This window comes from Colobus angolensis, unplaced genomic scaffold (genome assembly GCF_000951035.1).
Source record: "Colobus angolensis palliatus isolate OR3802 unplaced genomic scaffold, Cang.pa_1.0 Scaffold73, whole genome shotgun sequence".
In the NCBI taxonomy this organism is placed as follows: domain Eukaryota; kingdom Metazoa; phylum Chordata; class Mammalia; order Primates; family Cercopithecidae; genus Colobus; species Colobus angolensis.
In genome coordinates, this window is record NW_012121043.1 from 12009910 (window position 1) to 12029419 (window position 19510).

The 19510-nt window shown below is 35.8% G+C and overlaps 1 protein-coding gene and 1 pseudogene across 1 annotated transcript; one reads left to right on the plus strand and one right to left on the minus strand.

Annotated features, from left to right (window-relative positions):
* Positions 1–1655: 1655 nt before the first annotated feature.
* Positions 1656–1903, minus strand: LOC105501625 (annotated as a pseudogene).
* A 6578-nt stretch (positions 1904–8481) lies between these two features.
* GPR15 (G protein-coupled receptor 15) lies at positions 8482–9721 on the plus strand. The gene has a single exon (XM_011927646.1). The coding sequence runs from the start codon at positions 8611–8613 to the stop codon at positions 9691–9693; it is 1083 nt and encodes a 360-aa protein (XP_011783036.1). The 5' UTR covers positions 8482–8610; the 3' UTR covers positions 9694–9721.
* Positions 9722–19510: the final 9789 nt, after the last annotated feature.

The following is a 19510-nucleotide window of genomic DNA, read 5'->3' on the forward strand; positions in this document are numbered from 1 at the left end:
GTGACCTGGCAGACAGTATCCATCAAGAATGTAATGACATTATTTGGGTTTCATAAAATGTGTGTTTGTAGCTGCCTATTTTTTATGACAAGTGATACTAGTTTTCTATTGCAGTAATGTTGTTCCTTTTAAATTTTTTTCATTTAATTTAAAAATATTAAGTTAATAATACTGAGAATACCAGATATATCAAAAAATGAATCAAAAATTGTGGGTATAGTAGGAAAAAGACTGAAATTTGGGGAACATCACTCAAGCAGATAAGGTCATGGACAGCATTGGAGATTGCAGGTGATGTGTGGCACACAAGCAACAATGTTTCTGAGCCCTCAGGTTTAACACAGAAATTCATGGACAGGAAGCAGGGACATCTTAACAATAACATGAGTGGAACTATTAACGTGGCCTGGGACCAGCAAATGGTGGATTTCTCAACAGTAACCTACAGAGAAAGCTGACTCAAGGACCAGAGGGGCTCTCAAACCTCCACTCTGTCCCCTAATGCCTTGTAATTTAGCACAGGAGAAAGATGGGAGCTTCAAGCTGATACTAAATTTTTACCACTTTGACAGATTAAAGGCATGATATGTTTCTCTATCTGTAGTTACATTTCTTTCACCTGAGTGAACCGATATTCATATGCAGCACATAATAAGCTAGTAGCCAAATATATTCTAACATGACTCTGGATTTTCACATACAGCATACAATCAAAAAAAAATTGTCAGAGGCACCAACTAGAGAAAGTGGCGGAGGGGCACAGGCAAATTGTCAGTGTGTAGTAAGACGCATAAATGCCTTTATACTCCAGGAAATGTCTTCATCCATTAGCCTTCATTAGAAATCCCCTACTTTCCGCCGGGCGTGGTGGCTCACGCCTGTAATCTCAGCCCTTTGGGAGGCCCAGGCTGGCGGATCAGGAGGTCAGGAGATGGAGACCATCCTGGCTAACACGGTGAAAACCCGCATCTACTAAAAGTACAAAAAAATTAGCCGGGCATGGTGGCGGGCGCCTGCAGTCCCAGCTATTTGGGAGGTTGAGGCAGGAGAATCGCTTGAACCCGGGAGGTGGAGCTTGCGGTGAGCCGAGATCGCGCCACTGCACTCCAGCCTGGGCGACAGAGCAAGACTCCGTCGCAAAAAAAAAAAAAGAGAGAAATCCCCTACTTTCGGATTTACCTCTCCACTGAGATCCTGTGGTCAGTAAACCAGGCAAAAGAGAAGTTTAAAGGAGAGTAAAGAAGAAACAACTTCAGTCTACAGATAAAGGAACTAGAGAGAGTAACTGACTTGGTAGCAAACTTGGATATTAGAGTAACTGACTACCATGGTAGCACACTTGAATATACTCGTTTTGTGACTTTGGAGAATTAACCTTCTTTAAGTCTCGGTTGTCTTTTCTCCAAAATATGGATGTTGACAGTAGCATCTATCCCACATGATCATTGAGAAGATTGAGAAAATACATATACAATGCCCAGCACAGGACCTGAGGCTTAGGAAAGAATCATTAAATTATTAGTATTTGCAAATATTCGTTGAACGTCTACAATATTTGAGTAAGCTTAGTGAAAACAGCTTTTGTGTTTGTTTGTTTTTGTTTTGTTTTGTTTTTGTTTTTGTATTCTAATACAGTTCCAGTCAGTGTGGCTGGTTCATTTCAGCTCCTTCACTGCCAAACTAGGTTACAGGGACTGCTTCACTTTCTCTGCCTTCTCTTTGTCACTGGTGGCCAGGATACAAAGATATCTGCCGCATCGAACTTTAAACTTCACATTGTCCTTATTTTTCTTGATCTTAACAGATTTGGCATCCTTTGTCAGGCTGTGAGCAGAAAGTCCTTGATTTCCTCAATTTTCGGAGGCATGGCGAAAAGGCACGCAGGGAGCAGGCGCGGACCGGGACAGCGAGCAGCGACCGGGAAAAAAGGACGAAAAAGACAAACAGCTTTTAAAGCTCCTGGATTAACCCTAGAGGCTACCCCTAAATGGAGATAAGCCATTTATAGAGCTAGGTGTTCCTGCTCGCTTCAGCAGGTTTGAGAAGCTCTGGACTGACCACCAAATGACTAGGAAAGATTTGCCAGGGCTAGTATTTAGCCCTGCTCAGTAGATTCCCAGGCCTGGGTTCATATCATACACAAGTCGTCATGACTCAGAAAGTGGATATTCTGGGAAGACCTGCAAAGGAGGATGATACTTGCACGCTTCAAGTCTTCAGAATGCCTAGAAAACACTCAGGACGCGTTTCACTGACCAATCTAGTGTGAACCTGGAGGTGTCTACGTGTTTGTGGTTTCGATCACCCTGAGAGAGGACCTGAACGGCCTCTTTACACCCAGTTTCACCAACCACACAACCGTATTTCTGGTTTATCGCTGCATCTTTGGTGTTTCCTAATTTCTGTTTATGCTTGTTTGTTGTATGAGTAGGTAAAATAAATCCTTAATTAATTAATGGAGCTAAATTTCTACTTCTGCTTCTTACTCTGCTGTTTGAGAAACGGTAGCTAGCCTCATATTTTCACAAAGATGAAAGATGATTTTGTGCAACCATGTGGAGATTATGGAATTTAGGTTTAAAAGCAAAGTTAAATGAGGCATCTAGCTTAACTTATTAAAGATGGTTCTAGTTTCAACAGGAAGGCATTATAGTTATAGCGCATTTAAAATCAAACCGATAACTGAAAATCTAGATACTCAGATGTTGTAACTTGTTTTCACTATGTACTTATGAAACAACCCTTTACACTAGAATTTCCATCAATACCAAATTCCCTAATACATTTCATATTATTTTATTTTTAATTGCACATTTTTAGGAATTAAAAGTTATATCTACATTATAAGATATATTTACATTATGTTTTTTCATGTAATTTTTTTCCTGGTTGTTTTCCTTATGAACTTCAGAAAGGAAGAAAATGGGAATATATACAATTCTGGGTTCCAATCAAAAACCATTTTTAAAAATGTACCTATCTTTGAATTTCCTTGCACCCATTCACTGTAGAACAATAACAGAATCAAGATCAAGGCAAATAGAAAAATGCATCTAAAATATCTTTTTTTTTTTTAGCAGTTCCAGTAAAGTGCCACATGTAGTAAAAAAAAACTGTAATTTTTAGATGCCCATGCTTCTGAAAGACAGCGAATGAGCCATATGTAAATGCGGAGTTTAAGTTTAAATTATCCTTTATTTAAAAATTATCAATGGATCTTTGGTTAATGATCCCTTTATGGACCCCAGGGTCCTCGTTAGTAAAACAGTTGTACTAATGATCATTAATTTCACTTTACAATTTTACACTCTTTAATTTTACAGTTTGTAATTCCACTGGAAGAAGAATAATGCAACTACAAAATACAGTTTTTCATAGATCCACAGCATTAGAGTTTCATTGCAGAATTTATATACCCTATACCTCAAGCCTAGGCAATGTACTAGAAGCAGAGATAGTGGCAATTGTAGTTTGCAAAGGAAAAGGAGGAAGACTATGTGCGTTCTGATTAGAAATGATATCGAAAAAAAGCCCTTGCTATTTCAAAGATTAACAGTAATTATGAAGGTAAAATTATAGAAGGAAACTTTTTTGATTTCTTCTAATTGACGTTTATTAGTATAGAGTTATGAGTATGAATTGTGGACCTCCCAAAAATATCTTTTAAAAAAATCTTTATTGCAGATAAGAAACTAATATAATAAATTAATTTAATTATTAATAAACTTAAGAGTCTTCATTGAGGGAGTCCTCTTCTCATCACTATCCATCATGTGAGTCCCTGATAGTGATATTTTTCACATTTATTCGTTTGCAAGTTGCTTCTGATTCAACAAGATGTGCTAAGTGAAAACATTAGCATAAGTTGACAAAAAAATATGCTGCATTAACTTAGAAACATCTCTTCATATTAGTTTATGATGTGACAATCCCAGGATTGAATAGAAAATGGAAGCTAAGAAGTTTGTGAAAAGTCCCTACTCTTCGGAAATAACTCAGAATTCAAGCATGATTCATCCCAGATCTACAATCATTTATTGACTATCTATTGCTTGCCAGACACTCTGCTGGATGCCAAGGACACCAACATAAATAAACATAAAATTTGTTATGCACAACCTAAATTCAGATTAAATCTACTATTATGAAGAAACCTAAAGTATATATTCCTAGAATAGTAACATCATTTCTATCCCTAAGTATTAGTTACCAAGGGAAATAACCCAGTAAATTAAGTGGGGGCCCTCCTAATAGTGAATACATGCCCCTTAATTTGGCATGATGTGATATTAAATTATATAGCACTAAATTCTCCAAGTAACTGAGAATTTAAAAATAAAAATAAACTCCTAGAGTATAAACAGTATAATCAGTTTTCTTAAACTTAACCATTTGACTTTGCACTTTATGATACTTGTAAGAAATGGACAAGATAATGTATCTAACATGTGAATATATAATGACACTGTTTGATAAGATTAATGAGAAATAATTAGTTGCTTCACGTTCTTTGCCATTTATTCTGGGACATATCAGCAGAGCATGTGTGAGTCAAAGGCTTTGTATCCAGGGATTTCTTTCTTCTGTGCTATATGCATGTAATCTGATGAGTCTCCACCTGATATGGTGGTTGACAGGGAAGAGGCCGAACTAATAGAATCATAAGTTCAATAAGCCTAATTGGGGTGGCTCTATTATTAAATCTTCAGCCTGCTGGTGAAGCAGAGGCTGCAAGCCACAGCAAATAATAATAGATCCACTTGAGCAGACGTTTCAGTAGAGAAAACCTTTCTCTGTCTTCATCTTCAACACCTGAACCAGTTCTGAGCATAACTCAGGAATTGGAACATGGAATAAGTAGGGCCTAGAAATCTAAATTAATTCTTCAAATTTTGTGATATTCAGACTAAAAGACTTCCACAAATTTCAAATTTTGAGGTAACTTTTAAGTCTTTTTTAAAAATTAGTCAAAATAATAACAAAACATAATATATAATGTTGATTAACTTATGTGAATTAGAACAGTGATTCTAAACTTTAGTGCTTTAGTGTGTGTAAGAATCACCTTGAATGCTTGTTAAATACAAAGTCCTAGACTTCTTCCCCAGTGATTCTGACTGAAGACATCTAGAATAGGGTTTGGCAATCTACAGCTTAGCAGGTGTCCTTGATGACTGTAATCTGGGTAATACTATCTGACGTTCACAGATTCAAAACAATGGCTTTTTTAAGAGTCCAAAAAGAACTTCAGTTGGGTAACTTCTGTATGCTGGAGGCCAGTCCAGAGATAACTAATGGACTCTGCCTTCAGGTTGCTCATTATCGGCTGCCGGGTCAGATACAAAGACAACTAACAGTGTGAAATGAGACAAGTACTTTGTAACCAGTATTTTTAAAGTTCTTAGGAAATACAAAGGAAGAAGCAGTTATTTCTGCCAGGAGTCAGGGAGGAAAGTTGAGCGTTATTTTCTGAGAAATGGCATATATGCTCTAATTCAGTTACTAATACTTACATCTTATTCTATTTTTTTTGTTTTTGCCATCACTCTGTTTACACTGACTTTTCGTATGTTTATGGAACCCAGTGTTGTTTTTGTGTTTTGATCTATGTGTAGGTGTCTATTTTACTGTTAGTACCTTCATGTTTATTTGAAAGAACACTCAAAGTCCTAAAATTGACCGTTGTACCAGCTTATTTACAACCCCACTTTAACCAGCTTTATTGTGGATTCTGTCTTGTACTAGCATTGCACTCTGAGGCACTAAAAGACTGGTACTATGCTATGTGTCCGTTTTTGGCTTAAAACATTTAATTTGTTTTCTGATTTGGGTACCAAGATACTGTTGATCGACGGTGGGTATTCTCACACTGTAGCATTCTACCATTAAATATCATACTTCAAAGTGGCCATATATGATAAAGCAAACGATTTTATCTACAACTACTTCAATAGTTTGCTGAGGAAATTGGATTTGAGATAGTTTACATCAGCAGTCCAGCAACTTTTGAAATTTGAAAAAAAAAATGTGAGGGATACAGAATGAATGTGCAGCCAAATATTTTCCTCTACAGTATGAGCATGAACTCTTTTTCCATTTTATAATATCTTTAGGTAGAATTCTTGAGACATATCAAAGGATTAAAAAAAAAGGTAGAAAAACCTTAGACCCAGAATCAACCTTATTTTCTCAAATGCCAAAAGAACTTATGGTTCTAGGGTACAACATTCTAATATTAAAATTTTAGTACACCTAAAGAATATACATGATTAGTACTTTAACACACAGGCACACAGATATAGATGATGTGTTTAAATATTCTATATTACCCTATTAATCTTTTTCAAGTAAATATTGTCCTACTCCAATTTTTGACAAAATGAATGATTCTATTAAATAATTAAAGCTTACCCAGTGGGAAAGATTTCTGTCCCAGAAATGTCAAAGCGGTTAATTAGTTTCTCTGATCTGTAGTCTATATTTAGTAAAGAATATGCCCTCCATGAAATTAAATGAATTGCGCACAGCAGCCAGGGACACAGGAGAAGGCAGGCTCAGGCCCACAAATCAACTCCAGAGTGACTTCTGGGACTGTCCCAGGTCAGAGGAGCCTTCATCCTTCCCTGACCTCAGCTTACTTGCCTAAGACTCAGGTGACACTATACCGTATCAGGAGGAAGAGGGAAGGAGGAAGTGCAACCGGCGGGATGATTCTTTTTAATATACTAATTACTGAAGAAATAACAATTCAGCAGGGCTAGGCTTGGTGACCCATGCCTGTAATCCCAGCATTTTGGGAAGCCAAGGCGGGTAGATCGCTTGAGCTCAGGAGTTCCTGACCAGCATGGGCAACATGGTGAAAACCCATCTCTACAAAAAATGCAAAAATTAGTCCGGCATGGTGATGCATGCCTGTAGTCTTAGCTACTCAGGAGGTTGAGGTGGGAGGATTGCATGGGCCTGGCAGTGAGCTGTGTTCAAAACACTAAACTCCAGCCTGGGTGACAAAGTGACACCCTAGTGAGACCCTGTCTCAAAAATTAAACAAACAAACAAATGAAAAAACAACTTAAGAAAGGACTTCAAATGTTTAATGACTATATTTTCATCCACAAACATACATTTTTCTATGAATAGCAATATCAACCTGAAACTAGAATTCTGAAGATTAAATCAGATAGGAGAGAAGGAGAGTGCAAGAGAGCCTTGAGTCACTTTGGCCAGTAAAGAACTGAAATAAATGGAGCCCGCTTCAAAATGTGTTACATTTTACTATGGTCATCATAATATAAAAGGAAACATATGAGAGAAAAATGTGATAGAATTCTTTCTGTTTTAGCCTGTTCCCCAAGTGTTTTAAATGTACCAAAAAATCTTCCCTTTAATAGTGTCCATGCTGGTACCTCCATTATGATGTCACTTATAGGTCTATCTGTTGCCAGATCAGTAATCAGCAATTCCAAAAGTGATGTTCACTCATGTGTGGAGGTACCAGAAGGCCATGGCTCAGAAGCTAAAAAAAATCACTGCTACACAGGTGTGGTATAATGAAGAGAAGATCAGAGGGGATCCAGAGTCTGATGAAGCGTATTTAAGGGTTAATAGGAAGAAAATCTCCAAATCAATGATGTTAACTCTTAACAAAAGGGAACTTCACTGGTTGAATTACAATAGCAGATAGGAGGGTAAAAATAGCAATTTGAGATTTTTAAACCTGTGTTTGTAAGTTACATAAATAACAACAATACCTGAAATTAGACCCCAGTGAATTCATTTCTGCTAGTTATGCTGGATAACAAAAAGAATGTTCTCAATCAAACCTAATAAACTACCATTTCCAAAGCACCAACTATGTGCAAGATGCTATGCTAGTTGTAGTGGAAATTTTAAAATAATAATAATAAGAGCACAAAATGTGGTCCCAGTCTTTGGGGGATTTTTAAAAACTTATGAAACAGAATTGATTACATGTGAAATGAAAGAGCCAAATGGATGGGGAGATTCTCATGCCCTAATTGGAATCATGTTGTTTGACCTAGTTGTAGACTGGTATGATCTGGGAAAATTTTCATTCACTCTTTACACAATGAAAGACTAGTTTTCTTCCTATTTCACCAACAAAGTAAATAAAAAGAATGCATCATCATTGCCTTACAGTTCTAAAAGTAGAACAGTATCTTCTATGTGAAACAGAAGGCTAGATCAAAATAAATTCCAGTGTCAAAAGCAATGGACGTCTTTAAAGGAAGTGAAAAAATCAAGTTAATTCAATTCTTAATTACTGGCCTTAAAGAAATAAATTGAATATCTTGAAAAAAGAACTCAAAAAGCATCTCAGTTTCACGAGCAAATGCAAATAAAAAAAAAACCACAACCACAACCAACCAACACCAATCAGAGTGGTGCACCTTGTGGGCCCTTTCTGAGGATTGGCAGAAACTGCATTTCTTAATCTCGACTTTCATGTTTGTCCAAGATCTTTAAAGGGAGGGGAAAAAATAGAGAGAGAGGCAGGTACTGTATAAAAGAAACTCCCTTGAGGTTTCTAATATTTACACAGAAACATCATAGGTGAGGAAACTCATCAGATTTGGCATCTGCTCTTTGGTGATGGACCCAGAAGAAACTTCAGTTTATTTGGATTATTACTATGCTACAAGTCCAAACCCTGACATCAGGGAGACCCACTCCCATGTTCCTTACACCTCTGTCTTCCTTCCAGTCTTTTACACAGCTGTGTTCCTGACTGGAGTGCTGGGGAACCTTATTCTCATGGGAGCGTTGCATTTCAAACCCGGCAGCCGAAGACTGATCGACATCTTTATCATCAATCTGGCTGCCTCTGACTTCATTTTCCTTGTCACGTTGCCTCTCTGGGTGGATAAAGAAGCATCTTTAGGACTGTGGAGAACGGGCTCCTTCCTGTGCAAAGGGAGCTCCTACATGATCTCCGTCAATATGCACTGCAGTGTCTTCCTGCTCACTTGCATGAGTGTTGACCGCTACCTGGCCATTGTGTGCCCAGTCGTATCCAGGAAATTCAGAAGGACAGACTGTGCATATGTAGTCTGTGCCAGCATCTGGTTTATCTCCTGCCTGCTGGGGTTGCCTACTCTTCTGTCCAGGGAGCTCACGCTGATTGATGATAAGCCATACTGTGCAGAGAAAAAGGCAACTCCAGTTAAACTCATATGGTCCCTGGTGGCCTTAATTTTCACCTTTTTTGTCCCTTTGTTGAGCATTGTGACCTGCTACTGTTGCATTGCAAGGAAGCTGTGTGCCCATTACCAGCAGTCGGGAAAGCACAACAAAAAGCTGAAGAAATCTATAAAGATCATCTTTATCGTCGTGGCAGCCTTTCTTGTCTCCTGGTTGCCCTTCAATACTTTCAAGCTCCTGGCCATTGTCTCTGGGTTGCAGCAAGAACGCTATTTTCCCTCAGCCATTCTTCAGCTTGGTATGGAGGTGAGTGGACCCTTGGCATTTGCCAACAGCTGTGTCAACCCTTTCATTTACTATATCTTCGACAGCTACATCCGCCGGGCTATTGTCCACTGCTTGTGCCCTTGCCTGAAAAACTATGACTTTGGGAGTAGCACTGAGACATCAGATAGTCACCTCACTAAGGCTCTCTCCACCTTCATTCATGCAGAAGATTTTTCCAGGAGGAGGAAGAGGTCTGTGTCCCTCTAAAGGGAACTGTGACATTTCAAGCTCTGTTGGTGGGTTTAGGAGTTAATTTTTGTCAGCAACAAAGAAAGAAGTGTTAATGATAGGATTCACGTTGCTTCATAGATGCAAAGAAGAGTTCGTTTTTAAAGAGAGGACTGAAAAATCCCTGTGTTGTGGATATAATTAGGCCATGTGCTGTTTTCTCAGCTGAGCAGATTTCTTCGACCCTTGCCAATCAAAGCCAGAGAAAATTCAATTCCCATCTGACCTTGAACTCTTGGATAAAGGCTCCTGCTTGAACCAGTCCCTTTCTTCGTGATTGTTAATGCACATTTGGGCCTTTCCTCTCTCAAAAACCACAGTACCTTCATCCCCACTACCCTTCATACTGGGCTCCAAATTGGACTACATTTAAATGATTCTGCCTACTTTCAGAATCATTTAGAATCTGCCTATTTCAGATGAGAAATGCAGTAACAATGTAGGTAACAAAAATATAATATACCTGCACTCTGCAATTAATTGTTTCTGAGTTACTAAGCTAGATTCTGACCTCAATCTTTGAAGCTTTGTACAGTGATTCTTCATCATCTTCCAACATTGTGCTTCATCCTACGTCTATTCACAATGGCTTTGGCTTGACAAAAACAACTCCTGGGGATTTTGCATTGTGTTTATAATTTGGGACCTTATCATATGGTCTTCTAGTATTTTAACACATAAACATATGGCAGGATTCAACCTCTATTTGCTTTATAAGATATTGATAAAAATGTATCTCATTCATAATGGTGCAGCAACTACTTTTTAATGGGGTTTTACTATGCTCTTTTGTATTCATTGCCTTTATAAATTAGGATTTGACTTTGCTTTAATTACGTGTTTTTAATTATCCAGTTATCTGGTTATCAAATGAAAATGTTATTACTAATATAATTGGAACTCATCAAATCCTTAACTCTACCCCGATGCAGATTATCATTTTGTATTTTAATTAAAATGTTAGTGCTACACATTCCCTATAGCATCATTTGCTTGGTGCCTATAATTTCAAGATAAGATCCAGTAATATAGGGAGACAGGCTGCTCTGTATTCAGCTGAAGTAGAAAATATCTAACAAAGATATCACTTGTATTTTACATACATTTTTTCCATACACAGAAACCTTCTTGAATTCCTTTACCCAATAAATATTTATTGAGTCAATTTGTACCTATATTACTTTTGAAGACTTTGATGTGAAAAACATGTAATTAGAGTGGCAATCACAAAAGACTCTGCAGCAGCAAGCATGCTACTGTAAATATCTTTTGATTCAAGGGAAAGTGGGTTATGTTTTCACCTCCACTGTTGACTTGAATGAATTACCATTTTACTTCTAAATATTAGATTTGAAAATCAGAAAAAATTTAGAATCCTTTCAAAGACTATCCAATTTAATTTCATCTCATGTGTCTTTCATATTAAGAGAAACCTCAAATATTAGACATCTCCCTGTAGCCTAATTAAAAGCTGAAAATAGAGTTTTTGGTTTTATAAATTGGCAAACTTGTTAATTTTTCTTAAACTATTATTAAATAAAAGTATAACTTCCTTACATAAGTATTCTTCTGAACTGTATTAATTTCTAACAACATATTAATATTAATCCTAATTCTAATAACCTTTTAGTAAATTATTATGGTTATAGAAAAAAAGACCATGTAAATAATAACAAATAAATATTCTTGGAAAACTTCAAAACTAAATTCAATGCAATTGAATAGATCTCCAAAAGTTAAACAAAAACAAAATATAGAAGGTGGAAGACACACATTTCTTTAAAACAAATCAGCAAAAACACCGTTACTAATCATGAAAGTTACTGCCTTTGAAAAATACTGCCTTTAAAAAATAGCTGAATCAATCAGCTAAGTTATTGGTTGGGAAAGGAGAAAACCTGTGCTATTAATTTTAGCTTCACCGTTAATGTTGTGATACTAATAAGGTCATTTTAATCTTTCATACCTAAATGTAGTGGGTAATATCTATGTCTATAGAATTATCAAAGATACTGTAAAAATAATAAATATAAATAAAGTTTTAAATGTGGAGTAAAAAGTTACTGTATAAAGTGATTTGACCATTTTACTTCTAAATATTAGATTTGAAAATCAGAAAAAACTTAGAATCCTTTCAAAGACTAGCCAATTTAATTTCATCTCATGTGTCTTTCATATTAAGAGAAATCTGAAATATCAAACATCTCCTTGTAGCCTAATTAAAAGCTGAAAATAGAGCTTTTGGTTTTATAAATTGGCAAACTTATGAATGATTGATTATAATTAATTGTTATTAATTAATTAAGTTATTATTGACTACAAATTTTCAAACTAACATCAAATAATTCTTAATCATTCTCATTTTTAAAATACTGAGATTTTGTTTTATTTCTACTTCTTCACTTTAATTTTGCTGAGAATATTTAAAATAACACCAAAAAATATGTATTATCGGTTTCTTAATACTTTAAATAGATATAATAATTGTAGGCTTTAATAAAATCTTAGTGTATTTTATATTCATAATGTACCAATTGTGAAAGAAAAAAAGCTATAATTTTGTAGGTAGTATAACTCTAATAGAAAAAAGTTCAGAGGTTAAGTTTGTACATTATTTTGTTATATATGGATTCTGCTGGTAAGAAATGTGATTTACATTTACATTATATTACAGTATTACATTATATTATAATAGCATTAAAAATGTATTACAAATTATTTAGTTGTCTGACATTTTGTATATTTTTAAAACCATAGGCCGGGTGCAGTGGCTCACGCCTGTAATCCTAGCACTTTGGGAGGCCGAGGCAGGTGGATCATGAGGTCAGGAGTTCGAGACCAGCCTGACCAATATAGTGAAACCCTGTCTCTACTAAAAATACAAAAAATTACCAGACATGGTGGCGGGCGCCTGTAATCCCAGCTACTCAGGAGGCTGAGGCAGAAGAATCGCTTGAACCCAGGAGGCGGAGGTTGCAGTGAGCCAAGATTGCGCCATTGCACTCCAGCTAGGGTGACAGTGCGAGATTCCATCTCAAAAAAAAAAACCATAATATTTCTTCATTTTTAATTTGAACAATTTATATTTCTATACATATTTAGATGTTCTACATATACATACAGATATACATAGAAATACAGACTCATATTTATAACTTTTCATTATTTTTATTATCTGAATTAAACTAGCCTAAAGGCTAGTTTGTGATAATTTAATGTCATTAAAGAACAAATCAACACATTGCCAAGAATTTCCAGAAAATTACTCTATCATCCAAACACAATCATTCCTTGCCAGTTATATCCAAAGTTAGGAAAACAAAATAAAATTTTTACAATTCAGCGTAACACACCAGGAAATCACTACAGATTAACATTATTTGTTGTCATTTGCAAAGTTACTGTGAGGATGTAAATGACAAATACAAAAGTATAGTGATCTCTCAAGCATTTCTCAAACAACTTTTTTAAACTTACCCCAGAAAAGCTCTCCATTAAATCCTAGGTAATGTGTTGTCTGATACTTTACAATTAATTTTAAAAGAAATGTACTCAAGACAGGCATGGTCGCAAATATTGTCCCAAACATATTTACTCCATTTGGGCTGTATTGAAAGGTTGAAACTAACCTGATATTCCTGGGAGTTTTTTAACCTGTCCACTCTTAACAAGTCAAAATCACTTCTGTGGTGAAAAGTTATAACAACAGTCATAAAGGGAAGCTATGTGCGTGACTGAGAATGGACTATTACTAGGGGTCACAAGTTAATTTTTAAATAGATGCAGAAATGCACAGTATGATGATAAGGTGAGTGGAAAAAAATCTTCCTCTGTGATTCATCTTGACTCCTCAAATCACTCTCTATTCTACCTAGCGATCTCAGAAGTGAGAAATGACTTGTCAAATGTGCATGCCACAAAGAACCTATTTTCCTACAGAGCTCATTCATAAAAGCCAGGCAAAACTAAAAGAATTACAAATTTGCTTCTAAAACCAGACCACTGGTGTAACCTGCTAGCAAGATAATGGCTCCAGCCCCATTAGAAAAAGAGGTGCCACAGAAGAAAAAGCAAGAGGATGATTGTAACTACCAAAATATTTGCGAACCGTTACATACCACTGCAAGTTCCTTTTGTCTTTCATGGAGTTTGATGTGGATTGGATTTTCCCCTGCAAATGCTGGTTATTATTTAAAGGTTTTGTTTTGTTTTGTTTTGTTTTTTGAGCCAACAGTCTTTGTTTTTATCAGTTTTAGAAGTAAACGATTATGACTAGACTTTATGTATAAGTGTACAGGGAAAAACAACTGTGCCAGTGACTTGATTTTATATTGTAAATGTAAAAAATCCACCCTAGGGTGAGTTACGCTCATTGGTTCTTGTTAGCTTTGCCATTTCCTTAATAGAGCTATATTTCCTAAACATATATGACAAGTGGAAATTGCATCCTAAGATAAACCTACAGCATTAAAAACAAAATTCAAAACAAAAAAACCCTACTTTAAATATCCAAAGTATCAAACTAGTCATAAAGGTTCTCATGACAAGGTAAATGGTAGTGAAATGTAAATTTACATAAAATGCTCATTGTTAATCTAAAAGTAGGGGGAAAGTATTCTGCCAGTTGGACAGACATTATTAAACTAAAAAATTTCTGGTTTTTGTATATAAGCACCAAATTTCTAAGATCCAAAGGTACTTTCAAGTTACCGTGAAACTTTCTGAGTTAGCTGCATGTGCTTAAAGATCTATGACAAAATATTCACATTATTATTATAATTATCTGCCAACCTAGTAAAGGATGTTCGTCAATTTGATATTATTCAGTGATTTTTCTTATTTGCTAATTAAATATATATAATAATTAACTAGTCTTCTAACGCTCTCATGTTAGAGAGAGTTAAACATCATCTATGAGTACTTCATGTTTGTCAACATTGATAGGAAATTTAACATTTTTACTTGCTAGGTCCTATCAATTCTGATTTAAAATATTTTATTTCTGTGTTTCTATTAGTTCAAAATAAAACAAAAAAGTGTTCCCGCCTAGCATATTTGTGATCTGTACACTATAAATGCACTCTTTCATCTGCTCTTAATTATATACAAAACAGGAGATATAAACTATTATTGTGATGTTTACAGAAAAAATAACATTTTATGCATCAAAAATTACGTATGACTGGAGACTTTATTTTTAATTTAAAAAATATCTGTGGCAAAGCCTTCAGCAAGCAATACTGCTCTTTTCCTTACAGAGTATATATAGACCCTTTGTATTTCATAACCATCCATTGTAAAACCTCCACAAATGCCTAAATTTGCCAACTTCAATATAGCATATAATCTACTTCATACGAATTGAATAAAATGTAATGTTTTCAGAGCTACTGCAAAATGTATAAAAAGAAAAGTTGAAAGGAGGTATCTACCCTAAGTGTTTGGCCTGACTCACTAGTTAAGTGACTCATTTCGTATCACCTCATAGGTCAGTGGTTTAAATGTCTGCTTTTTATGTCATACAGCTGTGGAGTTTCAATCAAAATTTCAAACATCAAACTGGGAATGCAAAATGTCTATCGTACACAATGCACCATGACAGCCGCAAAAATTGTTAAATCTTTTTATTGTAATTGGTGGATTCTAAAACAGGCATATTACAGTTACACATTCACAAAATCTCTTTCTTTCTCTTTTTTTTTTTTTTTATTTTTTGAGATGGAGTCTCACTCATTCTGTCATCCAGGCTGGAGTGCATTGGCGCGATCTCAGCTCACTGCAACCTCCGCCTCCAGGGTTCAAGCGATTCTCCTGCCTCAGTCTCCTGAGTAGCTGTATTACAGGTGTGCACCACCATGTCAGGCTACTTTTTTTTTTTGGTATTTTTAGCAGATATGGATTTTCACCATTTTGACCAGGCTGGTGTCAAACTGCTGACCTCAAGTGATCTGCCCACCTTGGCCTCCCAGAGTGCTGGAATTACAGGCATGAGCCACTGCACCCAGGCTCTTTCTTTCTCTTATACACATGCACAAACCCACAGACATACGTATACAGTTGCAGCTGAAAAGCATCTATTGAATGATGCTGTTAATATTCAGACTGAAGTACTTGAGATGAATATAACTATTTTATCCACTGACAAAATACAGAATGCAAGAAAGGAGAAAATAAAGCAAAGAAAAAGCATAGTAAATAAAAAACACAAAATAAAATGACATATGTATGCATAAATACATCAGCAATTACAAAAAGTATGTAAATGCACTGAAATTTCTACTAAAGGGTTGAACATGGCTAGGTACAGTGGCTCAGGCCTGTAATCCCAGCACTCTCAGAGGCCAAGATGGGAGGATCACTTGAGGCTAGGAGTTTGAGACAAGCCTGGTCAACATAGTGAGACCCCTCTCTATCTAAAAAAAAAACAAAGGGCATGATGGCTCATGCCTATAATCCCAGCACTTTGGGAGGCCAAGGCAGGTGCATCACCTGAGGTCAGGAATTTGAGGCCAGCCTGACCAACAGGGAGAAACCCCATGTCTCTACTAAAAATACAAAATTAGCTGGGTGTGGTGCCACATGCCTGTAATCCCAGCTACTCGGAGGCTGAGGCAGGAGAATCTCTTGAACCCGGGAGGTGGAGGTTGCAGTGAGCCAAGATCGTGCCATTGCACTCCAGCCTGGGCAACAAGAGTGAAATTCCATCTCAAAAAAAAAAAGTTGAACAAATATATATATATATTCATATTTGTTCACAATAAATATATAGAGTGATATATGTATATCACTTTATTCAACTCTATAGGAGTTTAAAAGGTAGAAGCAGAACTTGTTTTTCATGGAGTTTAGAATCCACATAGTTGCTTTTTTTTTTTTTACTCAAAGAATGAAATAGTGACACCCAAGAAGAGCTTGGTATATACAAGGAAAATGACAAGTCAAATAATTTTCCTTGGTCTTTTCCAATGTTTAGAAGAAGCCCATACTTAGTCCATATACAAGTCACTTATGTAATTGTCATTTTGACATGGTTACTTCCTAAACATTGTTACATTTTCTTAAAGTGTTCATATTAGCATCCTCAAATGAAAATGCTATCATTGTCTTTACAGATTTTAAGACTCTCGAGTCTTAAAAATCTATAAGACTTTAAATGTATAGACTCATTATTTTAAACACAAGAACACATCTTGAACAGTATTAGGTTTAAATTTATTTCCAAATGACAAACTAAAAAGTATGCAAAGCAAAGTAGGTAACGATACGTGAACCTTGCCCAGCACAGTGATTTAATGAGATGCCCTTTCATTTGCCCTTGGGTTAGAGCAAAAGCAAAACTGACAACTCAGGTGGAGAAGTGGTAAATGAGAAATGAAACTTGGCCTGTGGTTTCATGTTTAAAGCAAAAATACAGATTCAGAGCACTTGAAGATAGATGAGAATGGCTACCTTATTTCTAATAAAAAAAGATGTTTATGCAATTCACACCTGACTTGTGTATGTTAATAGAAATAGCTTAAAAATCAGAAAATTAGTAAAGAATTGAATAAAAGTCAACACAGAACTGTATAACTTAGTCCTCAGGATTTCAAATCAATGTGTCCTTCCAATAATAATTCAAACATAGAAAAGAATACTGCCAAAAAGTTTGTACATTTATATGTAGCATAATACATAATATTAAAAAAACAAAATATGGTCTTACCTATTAAACTGACAAACAGTGAAACATTAAATACTAAGGCTGACCAGGATTGGGTCTGCAGGTATGAGGGAAGCTTATTGAGTGTAAATTGATTAAGCTTTGTAGAAAAAATTTAGAAACCTGTATCAAAAGCAATTCCACTTCTAAGATTTTACCCTAGAAAATCATAGCCCGGTGAAAAGATATATGCACATGTATTTTCATTGCAACATTGTTCATAAAAGTAGAAAAGTGAAAACAATCTAAATGTCCAAATTGACTGAGTAAATTAAATTTCATGTACTTTCTTATAATGGAATACTATGCAGTCTTTAAAAATACTGTACCATATACTGAAGTGGAAAGACGTTAAAAATAAATCCAATGAAATTAAGTGAAAAAAGCACACTACAAAACTATATCTATAGGATGACCACATATTTGTGACTATTTTATTCATCTACAAATGCAAAAATACTGGAACCCTATACAGCAAAATGTTAACTTTGTGAAGTTACAGGTGATTTTTATATTTATTATTACTTGTATTTTCCAAAAATAACGTACATTAATTTTGTAGTAATAAAAAAAGCTAAAATTTAGTTTAGACTTTCAATGAAGTACACAAGATAAAAATAGTAGCTAAATTTATCATAAAACATCATTTCTGAGTTGTAGATCCTCTAGTTTTTCAATTACTGTGTTTCTGATCTGTGAGTACAATCCCTACGTTGGCCTTGAGACCTCCCCTAGTAATCATTTGATTTTTTCCTAAGATGACCCTCTGTTTCCTTTACAAGTACCCAATTCCTTAAAAGCAACAATTTTAGAACTGGTATGCATTTAAAATTTGAAAATGGTGATGAACATTTCAGCATGCAGGCAGGACCTCTATTTTCCCATAATGTCTCTTAGCACAGCAACTATTGTATCCTGCATAGTGACGCATCTAGTGCCATGTCTGTCTACCAGGTAAGAAGAGAGCTCCCTCCTCCCTGGGGGAGGGGAACAGAAGAAGCCACGTCTTCATTTTTGTGTAGCCATATGCTTGCTTTTTCCATATCAAGCACTCATCATTGTTGAACTAAACTGAACATGCTAGAAAAATCTCTCCATTGATTAAACTTAAAATGAAAAACATTTACAAATGTTAAATATTAAATTTTTATATTTATATTTTTGCTCAAATATCTTTTGCTTCTGATACGCTGTAACTATGAGGGACAAGGAGTCTATTACAATCACAGGTCGTTAGGAACAATCTTGCCACTGTCCTCGAACGTTTTTGATCATTCCAGCTGTATTTGACTACAGAAGTAAGTGACGCAATATCCTTTACTTGATTCCCATTCAGCCCTTTCTTGGTGTGACATTGACTTTCTATTTAAATGGAAGATTTTTCTGAATACAGATCCAATATGACTAATAACCAAAAATAGTGATTTCTAATAACTGTGTGATAGTCAGGAGTTCCACCGGCTATTGTTAGGGTATTATAAATCTTTCCACAAACTCCAAACCTATTTTCCACATTAGATAATAAGTAACTTATATGACTATGCACTTTTGAGAGAGAGTGAGAGTGGGATTATGAGGTCAAACAATTGATCAGAAGATAAATTCCATAAAGGCTGTTGCTGTGTTTCGAATACCCCTGCCAAAACTCATGTTGAAATTTAATTGCCACTGTGACAGTGCTGACAGCTGAAACCTTTGGGAAGTGATTGAGCCAAGAGGGCTCTGCCCGCCCAGATGGATTAATTCCATCATTGCAGCAGTGGTTTAATCATCATGGGAGTGGGCTAGTTATCACAGGAGTTCTATCCTCTTTTTCTTTTTCTCTCTCACCCTTCCATCCTTCTCACTTCTGCCATGGGATGACTCTCACCAGGTACTGGTGCCATGCTCTTGTACTTACAGAACTGTGAGCCAAATAAACTTCTTTTCTTTATAAGTAACCTAGACTTAAGGTATCCTGTTATAGAAGCAGAAAATAAACTAAGAAAACTGATACCAGGAAGTATCAGTTGCCATAAGCAATATCTGAAAATGTGGAAGAGGCCTGGGACCTGGGTAATGGATAGAGGCTAAAAGAATTTGAGGAGTAGGCTA

Coding starts and splice junctions, on each gene's coding strand:
- GPR15 (XM_011927646.1), top strand. CDS start 8,611: ATGGACCCAGAAGAAACTTCAGTTTATTTGGATTATTACTATGCTACA.